This window comes from Anser cygnoides, chromosome 10 (assembly GCF_040182565.1).
Source record: "Anser cygnoides isolate HZ-2024a breed goose chromosome 10, Taihu_goose_T2T_genome, whole genome shotgun sequence".
NCBI classification, from domain to species: Eukaryota; Metazoa; Chordata; class Aves; order Anseriformes; family Anatidae; genus Anser; species Anser cygnoides.
In genome coordinates, this window is record NC_089882.1 from 13942807 (window position 1) to 13953384 (window position 10578).

Here is a 10578-nt window from a genome sequence, read left to right on the forward strand (position 1 = left end):
TCCAGCTACACTTCAGTGTTTCAGCATTGCTCTGTGCTTAGTTAGGGGGGTCAGCTGCAGAATGGCAAACTTCTTGCTTTATGCAGAGCAAGCTGCCTCTGCAGCATTTTAAACTCTATAATGACTGAGTGGCAGACCTAGCCCTGAGAGGATGAGCTCCTCTCTTTCCAAAGCAGTGTTTGGGCTAAGCAACATTTCAGGGAACCTCAGCTAAGACACAGAAGGCATTTTGCAAGGGACGAGTGAGGTGGGTAGGATTGGGCAGTAATTTCCTTCTTTCCATTGCCAGCTGTCCCCGGAAAATGCCTACGACGTGCTGTGCGTGGCAGACATGTACCTGTTGCCCGGGCTCAAGCGCCTGTGCGGCAGGACCTTGGCGCAGATCCTCGATGAGGACAACGTTGTCAGCATCTGGAGGATTGCAAAGCTGTTCCAGTTGACCCGCCTGGAGGACCAGTGCACGGAGTACATGGCAAAGATCATCGAGAAGGTAGCAGAAACACTCCCCACTGCGCTTAGCACATGTGCCCATAAATTTAAATGCACAGTGAGCTGTAGACTTAATGGTTGTGCATGGTCTGTGATAAATAGTTGCCCTCTCTGGTTTTACGTGCTTCCTGAAAAAGAGCAGCTGTTGGGTAGGAATGCTTGTGGTGAGTTAGGATGGAGGGTGGGAATGTCACTGCAGTAAGCCAAATGCTGGGGGCTGTCTAGCACAGCCCTGTGGGCTGTGGGGTGAAATACATGCCCCAAAAGTTCTGCCAGTGCTGTGTGCAGGTGACTTTCACCAAGCTTTCAGACACCGTGGCCACAGCAGCAGCAGTGTTCTCCAAGTGCATCAGCTGCAGCCTGGAGAACCCAAAGGGGTTGGCAGGGGAGCTTGGCGCAGGAAATGTATGCAAGTGTTCACACACAGCCTGCTCGGGGTGGGGAAGGGTGGTCTCCCTGGCATATTGCTATCGATTGGAGTCATCAGTATGATCTCTCTCCTTTAGGATGACAAATCTAACTGTAGAGGTTCTCACAGGGGAAATTTGGCTGTTAAACAGCCAGAAATAATTCATCTAATGCTGAAGTTTTCTTTACGAGGCTCCGTTTAAGTGTTAAGCTTAGTGATTATAGCTTGAAGTGTCAGGACTCATGGACTATGTTGCCATACAGAAGGACAAACTAGAATCTGTGTTTTTTTTGTTTGTTTGTTTTTTTGTCCTTAGATAGGTCTCTCTAAGTGGCTTGTACAGCTCACATGGGAATGTAACGTATTCACCTGCAGCTTGAAAGGTGTGAAATTCTTTGTAGCTTGTGAAAACAGTAAATGAAGTAATTTTAGGGCTGTTATTTTGTTCAGTGTATTGCTTGGGGATGATAAACACATGATCATGCACCCAGATTCTGGCTTCAGAAAAGAGAATTTGGTTTGAAAGCTGAATTAATATCCCAAGTAGTAACTGGGCAAGGTAGGGCTTTGCTTACATGTTCCTCTTCCTCTTTTCTATCCTGAGTGGGCATCCTTAGACCCAGTACTGGCAATGTGCCTTTCTAAGGGTGTTGGTACAAATGGAGCCAACCTCAGCTGTTAAAACAGCAGCAGCTGCCAGCATCTTGTGGAGATGCACTGATGATGGCAACGGGGAGAAATTTTGGCAGTGTGCATAGCACAGAGCAGGGCTCAGCAGCCCGCTGTGCCCAGGCGCAGTTCGGTCGCACAGGCAGACGAAGCTGCCTCTCACCCTTCAGCACACCACATGTTCCCGGGGAACCCGGTGCAGAATCATTCATGGGTGACCTGATTCTGTCAGGTTTTGCACAGAACAGAGCAGCTGCATTGCTGTGACCCGCTGGCGGTGGTGGGACTGAGAGCCGTGGCAGAAGCAGACTCATTTAGGTCTCCTGGTTCTGCGTTGGGCGCAAGCGCCCGCTGCCTTGCCTGTTGCAAGACGTTACCCAAAGGTGTCTGGCAGAATCTCCTGGTTCCTGCTGCCAGTTCCTGCTAGGGAGCTTTTCTGGAAGGAATATTATGTATATTCATGTGCCCTGATAGCAGAGCTATGGATTCTTAGTGGGTGTTACAGCGTGCTGCTTGAGGTGCAGATTACTCACAGCTGTGGCCACTTACTGTTGGAGTATTACTGCCTCCCTCAGGTGAAGCAGTGCCACAGGACACATCTCCAAGTGGTGCCTGTAGGAGACACAGGACACCCTTAGGATTCCCTCTTCTCCCAGCAGATCTCTAAAAAGTAGATGAGCCCGTTATCCCAAAAGTTTACATCTCTTTACCCGCCTTCTTGTCTTCCTAACGATGCTTTTGTCCACCCCATCCAGCTGGTGGAGTCGGAGGAGTTTGTGGCTGCTGTGAAGGAGAATGCAGAAGCTGTGGAGGAGCGGCAGGAGACTGACTCCATTCCCCTGGTCGATGACATTCGCTTCCACATCACCAGCAATGTGCAGACTTATAGTGCCATCGAGGAAGCCAACCAGAAACTTGAAGCTCTGGAAAACCTCCTGGCCAGTATAGGGCTTGAGTGCTGATGTGTGCAAACCCTGCCTGTCATATGCAGCCTGCGTAACCCCCAGTGGGTTGGCTCGGAGTGCAAGAACATCTGAGTCTCTGAATGTTTCTTTTCCTCTACTTTGTCCTCCTTCCCATCCACTTCCAGGCATGGTTTCTTTTTAATTTATTTATGTCTGGACATTTGCATGTCTGGTTTGTGTTTGGTTTTATTTTGTTTTTGTGTCTCCTTTCGGAAATAGCTCCCAAAGTTCAGCCTAATTCAGTAGCTGCTGCTTTGTACGATGCAATGCTGATAGGAGACTGCAAGCCATGGGGGTGAGGGAGTTGCTCGGGGGGACTTGCTGTGCCTGGTGTTAAGACCCATCCTGTTCTGTTGCCCAACAATACACTGCTGAAACTGGTTCATGCCAGGCTATTTGTTGAACTGCCAGCAGCAGAGGAAGAAAACTGGATTAAACTCCCCAAATAAGTATATTAGAAAGAAGATGGCCTTTCCTTCTTTCCCTGTCAGCATTATAAGATTGGCAAAGTTGAGCAGCACTTCCCTAACAGAGAGACAGAAGCACTTGGCTGTGTGGAAGCTGCTGTTTTCACCTGCTATTCTAGTTAGGTGGAAAAAGCCAAAGTGATTTCCAGGTCTTCCCTAGCTTTTTGTTGCTTTGAAGTGTTGTCATTTGGATTTCCACACTGAGAGGAGTGGAAAAACTCAGATTTTAAAATATCTGAGTTCTGACAGGTGGACAATGTATATGCAATCAGGAGGGGAATACAGAGCACAGATTTGATGTTTTCCTTGTGCTGCATGTAATGCACAACTTAAGAATTTAAAAGCTTTGCTGAACAAACATCTTTGGTAATACAGTAGAGGCCAGAGACCTTCCATTCCTACAAAGCAGTAGCGTTTGATGCATAAAAAAGGGAGAGTGCCCCTTGTCTCCCTAACAGGGGAAGGAAGCACCTTCTCCTTGGAAACAGCACTTTTCCCTTTCTCTTGGTACATTGTGGTGGTGCAAAACTGACTTGCTGGTTGGGTCGGGGGAGAGGGGTCACCAGAAGTCTTCTGAGAAGGAAAGAGGGGTCTTCTGGGTCTCTTGCGGGGCAGCTGTCCCACTCTTCGACCTTCTGGCTCTGCTCAGCCTTCAGCCTTGTAGGTTCATTGTTCTCCAGGAAATTCACTGTTTGTACTAATGAATGTTTTGGAATCTGTGTTCTGCACTAGGTCATGTTCTCTCTTCGTCTCCTTAGACTCCTAATGAGGGTGATGATGTTATTTCTCCCCAGCACCAACCAGCAGGTGATAGCCCTGCACAAAGCTTCCCCTGCCAAGCAGGCTGCCCTGAGAGCTGTTTATCTCCAGAGTGGCATGTCATGAGAGCCTCAGGTCTCCAAGACTCGGGCCAGGCATGCTTTCAGTGCTGTGAGCTGGGGGGAAGAAAAAGCATTGTGTGAAGCACATAGGGAATCTTGCACAGATGGTGGGCTGCCGTCACCAATACGTATTGTCATTTTGGTCACTCTGTGCAGCAAGAGTTTAAAATAATCCATGTCATGTGTGCTTTTAGTGTTTGAGGTGAGAACTGGGCACGGGTTCCCTGCAGCTCCAGGGTTTTGTTTCCTGTAATGGTGGTGGTGCTTCACATGGACGAGGAAAGGGTTTGGAGATCCAGTGTTCAGCAGGGACTTGCTAAAAGTGCGGATATACTGGGAGGTTGGGTCTCCCTTCCCTGTTAATCTCACCTGGTGAGGCACTCATGCTCCCACCATATGAGAACTGCAAACTCTGCCCCTGCTCAGAGCATCTGCCCATACCTGGCATGTGTTGCAGCTCACGCAGGCAGCCTTTGGGCACCGCTTGCACTAGGCAGGCTGGGTTCAGCTGCGGTGAGAAGGTGGCACTGGGCTTCAGCTGGTGTATTCGAGAAGCTGGGATTTGGCAAAGTCATGTCAGGACTGAGTTGCACTAACAGAAGCTGCAGACAGAGCTGGCAGGGCAGGAACGAGGTGCAGTGCCACTAACCGGACCCCAGATGCCCGTGCACTTTGTCATTTGTGTTTAACTGGTTTCTCTTGCCAAGCAAGTCTCTTTGTGGCAAGAGATAGTGGCTGTGTGGCTGCTTAAGTTCTGTTTCAAAAAGCTTGTGAGGAAACATAAGGAGTTGTTGTGGTTTGCTTTCTGCAGCCACGCAAGGGTGGGGAAACGGGTGTGTTGGTGCAGGGTGTGTTGCTGTAGGGGAGCAGCAGCAGTGCGCTTCTGTTTGGGGTGGTGGCGTGGAGAGGAGCTGTGTGTGTGTTGTGTGATGTGCGGAACGTGTCTGTGTCCGTCTCTGAGCTTCGTTTGGCTTTGACAAGACCACCAAAGAGACCAGCACAACTTGAACTGGCGAAGGCATCACAGTAGATTTGAGGAGGGGAATGGCTATTTGGAAAGCTCGAATACGAAGTCCCATGTATTTGGGGAAAAGAAGGGTGGAAGAGCAGAACTGCCTGTTTTCTTGCTCAGCAAAGTGTCAGGCTCATGAAGCCTGCACAGAAACAACCTTCAGCTTAGCCCGGCCGGTTCAGTTCCCCTGTGTTTCTCCTCCGTTTATGGCTGAAGATGACACTGAACATAAGCAGGATGTTTAGTTTATCACGTCCCCTCTGCTGCTCCTGCATAAATTCCCCATCTGACATCTCGGTAGTCAGCTTCCCACAGCAACGGTTGTGACAGCCCTGCACGAGGCTCGCACGGAGCCCCAGAGAGCAGAACGTGGCCTTTGCCTTCTGTTTGTACCGAACAAGATGTAGGAACAGGATTACCGAGGAATGTGCTAATTCTTTTCTCTGCAGAAGCCTCAGCTGCCTAAGCAGGATGGACGCTGGCGGTGGGCAAAGCGGGAGGACAGCAGAGGAGGGGCAGCGGTGCTGGGAAGCGTTTTCCGTGTGGCTGCTCTTAAATAATTCCATTCCCGTGTCCTTAAGCGTGGAGCGAGTGAGGCTGCGGTTGTACACGTGGGAGGAAAGGTCAGCGTGGCCTTTTGATCTGCTCCCCCAGCAGCCCAGTTCCTCACGGGCTGCTGAGCAAACCCCTCGGCTGTCCGCCTGCACTTAGCGGCCGCTTCTGTGAGCCCCGCTGGATCGGCCAATTACTTGGGGTCCTTTAACCCCCCCACCCCTTTTGGCAAAACAGGGCTGTGAAAAAGCATGCATAAGCAGATGGTCAGCATGCAGGCAAGCTTTCTAATTAACAGGAGCCAGGTCAAAAAGTAGATTGGAATTCACTTTATTCTTGCTGCATATAATTTTATCACGAAATAAAAAACTTAGGATTTTTCTTCTGTTGCCAGCGTCCTTTTTGTGTTCTGTTGCCTCTGTTCTTTTTATTTACTACTTGCCACTTGTTGAATTAAGAAGATTGTAAAGTTTATCAGAGCAACAGTATATTTAAGAAGAAATGTATAAGCATGTGTGCAGCAATAAAATAGTATATTTCACTATATCCGTTCCTGCTGTAGCCTGTTTGTTACCAACTAACATCAGTGTGCCTTTATTTCTGAAAGGACTGGGTGGGTTCTTCGGCACTTTTTCCTGCACCTGAACTGGGGCTGGCTCTGTACCAAGCTTCCAAGAGATGAAGACGATGTGACTGCTCTCCTCTCCTGGTGACCTGTTCGGACAGCCCTGCCATGGGTGTAAAGCACCGACTTGTTTTTGTGCGCTCCTTTCTCCCGGCGTTGTTGTGTTTCGTGAGCAGCTCCGTGGTGCAGACGTGGTCCGTGTGCTGGTGGTGTGTCAGGGAGCTGATTTTAATCTCGGAGTGCTCCTCTGGGCAGTCCCCGGGAGGTCAGCTGTCTGTTCCTCTCTGCTCGTCACCCCATGCCTTTGTTATTGCTGGCTTCTCTTAGATCCAAGGATGGAGGTTTCTCAGCCTCCATGGAAAGCTCTTGCTCTGTTTAACTCTGACTTGTTCAGTGCACTCGCAGTGCCCTCGAAGCACGTGTTTTCTCCAAGCCTCAGGCCTGCTGGAGTGCCAGGCAGTCTTTCCTCTCCTCTCTGAGGACACAACTTATTCTCCCTTCTGCCCTCTTGTGTGCCTGCGTGGCTGCGATAGTTCTGGTGGCAACTAGCACGACGAGCTGCCTGCGCACAGCCTGCTGACTTCAGAGCATGACTTGGCTTCAGAGAGCAAGGATCCGAGCGCCCCCCTCTAGCTCCCTGCAGGAATGCGCAGTTTTCAAGGGGGGAGAGCAATAGTATCTGAGTGAGTAATGCTGCTGAAGGGAGGGACCGGGTTTGGCAAAGTTCAAGCACTAATCAGGCTTTTGGGACTCAAGGAGCAGTGCTTATAAGGAGTATCACTGTACTGTGAGAGCCTGGAGTAAAAGACGAGGATCTTTAAGAGACTTGAGCTGCTGGCGTTGGTACAGTCATGGTCAAATAAACAGTGGAGATGGCACCTTCCCACGGAACAGCTCGCAGTCGCTGTGTGTTGACAGACTCGTCTGCTCGGGGTGACACTGAGCTTTTCTCTCTTGCTGTGGGCAGCCTGCTGAAGCCTGTCGCGGCTCAGGGAGCTGGATTGTGTCTGGGCTCGGTTTTTAAGGATGAGCAGCTCCTGCTGGGGCTGGCGACGGAAAGCAAAGGCTTGGCTTGGTTCTCTGCTCGCGGGGTGTGTTGGCAGAGCAGGTTTTTATTTTACCTTCTAAGCTAAAACAGATTTGACATAACAAATTTATTAAGATAAGAGAGGCTACGCTGGCAAACCATTTGCCATGGTTGGGGCCTGTTTGGAATAAAGGTGGCGGGGCTGCCCGCCTTGAAGGAGCACCAAGGGAGGAGGGCGGTGAACTCCTCCGGGGTTATGGATGTTTTGGGGGTTTCAGGTTGGAAATTGGCAGGGGGTTACTGGCAGTAACCAAGGCGAGGTCTGCAGGGAGGCAAGCTTTAAGCTAAGTGTGATCAGCATCTGGGGAAGGTGTGTACGTGCCTTCCGCTTTTCCTGGCCGTGGTTAACTTTGTAAGCCCGCAGGTTTCGGGCGAGGTTTGAAGGGCACTTCAGGAGACGAAAGCAAGCCTTGGAAGAGGATCAGTACCATGCAAAGAGCTAGCCCTGGTCTCGAGGGTCTGGTTGCTCAGTTCCCAAAATAAGCTCTGAGAACTGAGTGTGAGAGCTTTCCTCTCCCTCCTCCTGTTGCTGGCAGAGCAAGCTCGAGGGGAAAGAGAGCGGGATTGGAAAATGCCATCTGCTCCAGGGCTGCTCCCTCCTGACTGCAGCTCGTGTGGTTTTCTGACAGATTGTCCCAGGGGGTGTGCCTTGCTCCCTGCTCTCTTTGGTGGTGTGGCAGGACATGAGGCCATTGCTTTGGCACGGTGTGGTAAGCAAGAGAGAAATTGGGGAATGCTGTGGCAGGGCCAGATGTGCTGGTTCATGGGCTTGGGTGGAGCTGGCTTGTTTTTAAGGAAAGCCAGAGGAGCATGATGTAGCTTTCCTATGGAAGGAACTGAGCTGGTCTGTGTTGCGCTGGTGTCATTAAAACCCTGGTGGGAAGAAATGCCTCCCTCTTTAATCTTTTATCCTATTGCTTCTTTGCTAGCTGGGGTCATCCCAACACCGTTCGTGCGAGGCTGTGACAGTGATGAATTGTGCAGGGCTGTGCTGAGACCTGTTCTAGAAAGAAGGAAAGTAAATATCTTAGTTACCACTCCTTGAGATATGCTTTTGGAGGTGAAGGCTGATCTTTCATATCAAGGCTAAGATGACATTATATCTCTCCCTTCTGCTCAGAAGGTTTTATTCTAACACATTCTTGGCACAGCACAACAGAACCACCAATATTTCTATGAATTTTATTAAGCTTGCTTCCATAACGGGAGCCAGCAATCTGCTCTCTCTAACTCCTTCCACCCTCCCCCTCCCTGGAAGTAAAACTGAACTTTTATCCAGGAGTTTTTAAGCCAAGTTTGTTGGCGGCAAGTTCAACCTCTTTCAAATTCCCCAAAGCTCTTGTTAAGAAGCTGGGAATGCTTCAGGCAAATTGTCCAGGAAGATTTTTCTTCCAAGATGCTTCTCCTTGGGCGCAGCATCTTCACCGCCGTTCAGGGCACGGGCTCTGTCCTGCTCCTCCTGGGGTGGCAGCTCCTTCCCTCCCCGATGCCTGGAGGAGATGGCATTTCTTGTGTCCCGACGTTACATGACTTTTCCTGGTCACGCATGCAATCCAACAACAGCCTTTTCGGTCTGAAGGCACGCAAGTGGAAAGTGCTTCTCTTGCTCTGCCGGCTGTAGCGCTCGCACTGCACCAAGAGGGCAGCTCAGGGCGTGCGTGCAAACTTTGGCATCTCTGGGGGCCCGGGGCTTGCCAGTCACGCGAGTGCCCCCGGGCTGGGTTTGGGTGCGGAGGAGATGCACTGGGGGACACGCACGCGCTCGGCACGGGAATAGTGGACTTGGTGTTCAAAGTGCACGGGCTGAGCGCTGGAAGCTGGGCTCCGCTGGCGCTTTTGATGTGGCCAGCACAAGGGCCGCCCTGTGCTGCGGGCAGGATGCTTGTCGCCTTCGCTCCAGCACAAAGCTGACCCCGCAACCCATCGTGAGGGAACATCTGTGTTTTTCCTCTGGATCGGGAACCAGAGCTGTTGGCATCCAGCGTGTGCACCCCTCCCGCTTCAGGGTTTGTTTTGCTGGCCCGAGCAGAGCTGTGCTGGTGCTGCCAGTGCGTTTTTCATCGAGATGAAGACGTGACTGTGGAAGGAGGGCTGTCGGCCTTGGGAAGGCTGGGGAGGCTCTGCTTCGGCAGAACCTCTGCTTTGGCAGGGGGGTTGGACCCGATGATCTTTCGAGGTCCCTTCCAGCCCCTACAATTCTGTGATTCTGTGATTCTCCTGGGGCTCTGCCCTGTGGTCAGTCAGGGGGTTGCTTGCCCTCGGCTGTGGGCCCTTCCTACGCTGCTGCAGGAAAGGTACCGCTCATCCTTCCCACCTGAGCTCCATCCATTGCTTCCCCTCTGCCCTTCTCCTCTCTGCACGTTATCTTTCAGGACAGCACAAGTGTTTTCCATGCTGGACATCCTGTCCTCCCCTCCGCTCCACCCCAGGCCAAGCAGGTCCCTCTGCCAATTTTCCTTTGCTTACACATCAGCGCGTACCGTGCGACCCATCCCAGCTTGCCATTGATCTCATAGGAATTGTTTTGCATCCAAATTCCTGGAGTGCTTCCAGGCACTGAAGAGCTTCCCCTGCCTGCCAGGGTCTGCTGTCCCCCCTTCCCGCGGTGTCACGGCAGAGGTCAGGGGACACCTGCCCAGCCCGGAGAGGAGCCGCCAGCTCGGGGCAGCACAAGGCCTGGCACGGGCTGGGGGAACAGGCGCAAAGCCTCAGCCTTCCTGCCGGCCTGCGGGGTCGGGCCACGAGCACGTGCTAAAAACAGCAAGGCCACCCACGGCTGTGACAGATCGCTGTGCCCCGGGTGGTGGCGGTGGCGTGGAAAACGCTGGGTAAACTGCACCGCCAGAAAGGAGGATGAGGATGATGAAGGGCGACGGGCCGGGCACGGGCACTGCTTTCCCTGCAGGGGAGGATTCCTGCAGCAGAGACACCCTGAACACACCAAACCAGGCTGGCCGGGCTCTCACCCGCACTGGGCACTGCCTGGCAGCCAGCGAGGGGTCAGTCCCACTCCCTGGCCCTCTTCGGAGTCACAGCCAGGGGCATGAGGTGGCATTTACCCTGCTGCTCCGCCTGGCCGCGGTGCACATGCCTCCTGTTCGAATTGGGCACGTTTCAGGACAGAAATAATATTTTAACGGGCTTGTGGAAGTGTGGGGAACAGGTCTCGAAGCAGGCTGAGCTTATCTGATAGCACAGGCTCCTCCATCAGCTCCGGACCCCTGTCCCATGCGGGGCAGGGGAAGCACGTGGGGAAGCACTGCTGCGGTGCCACGATGGCTCTCGTTGGGCTGCTCCGGGCTATAGCAAACAGCAGCACAGGGCTGTGGGTTTCAGGAGCTTCCAAAAAGCCAACCTTCAAGCAGAAAGGCAACCTCAGGGCTCTGACAGCTGCCCCCAGGCCCCCCGGTCCATGGTGGCTG

The 10578-nt window shown here is 52.2% G+C and overlaps 1 protein-coding gene across 2 annotated transcripts in view; it reads left to right on the plus strand.

Moving 5' to 3' along the window:
• ABTB1 (ankyrin repeat and BTB domain containing 1) overlaps window positions 1-5990 on the plus strand; it is a 29140-nt gene extending 23150 nt beyond the window's left edge. For both annotated transcript variants that reach the window (XM_048068851.2, XM_013184274.3), the window contains 2 exons: window positions 290-490; window positions 2323-5990. In XM_048068851.2, coding sequence (XP_047924808.1) covers window positions 290-490; window positions 2323-2529 — 408 coding nt within the window. In that variant the 3' untranslated portion in view covers window positions 2530-5990. The remainder of the gene's footprint in view (window positions 1-289; window positions 491-2322) is intronic.
• The last annotated feature ends 4588 nt before the right edge of the window (window positions 5991-10578 follow it).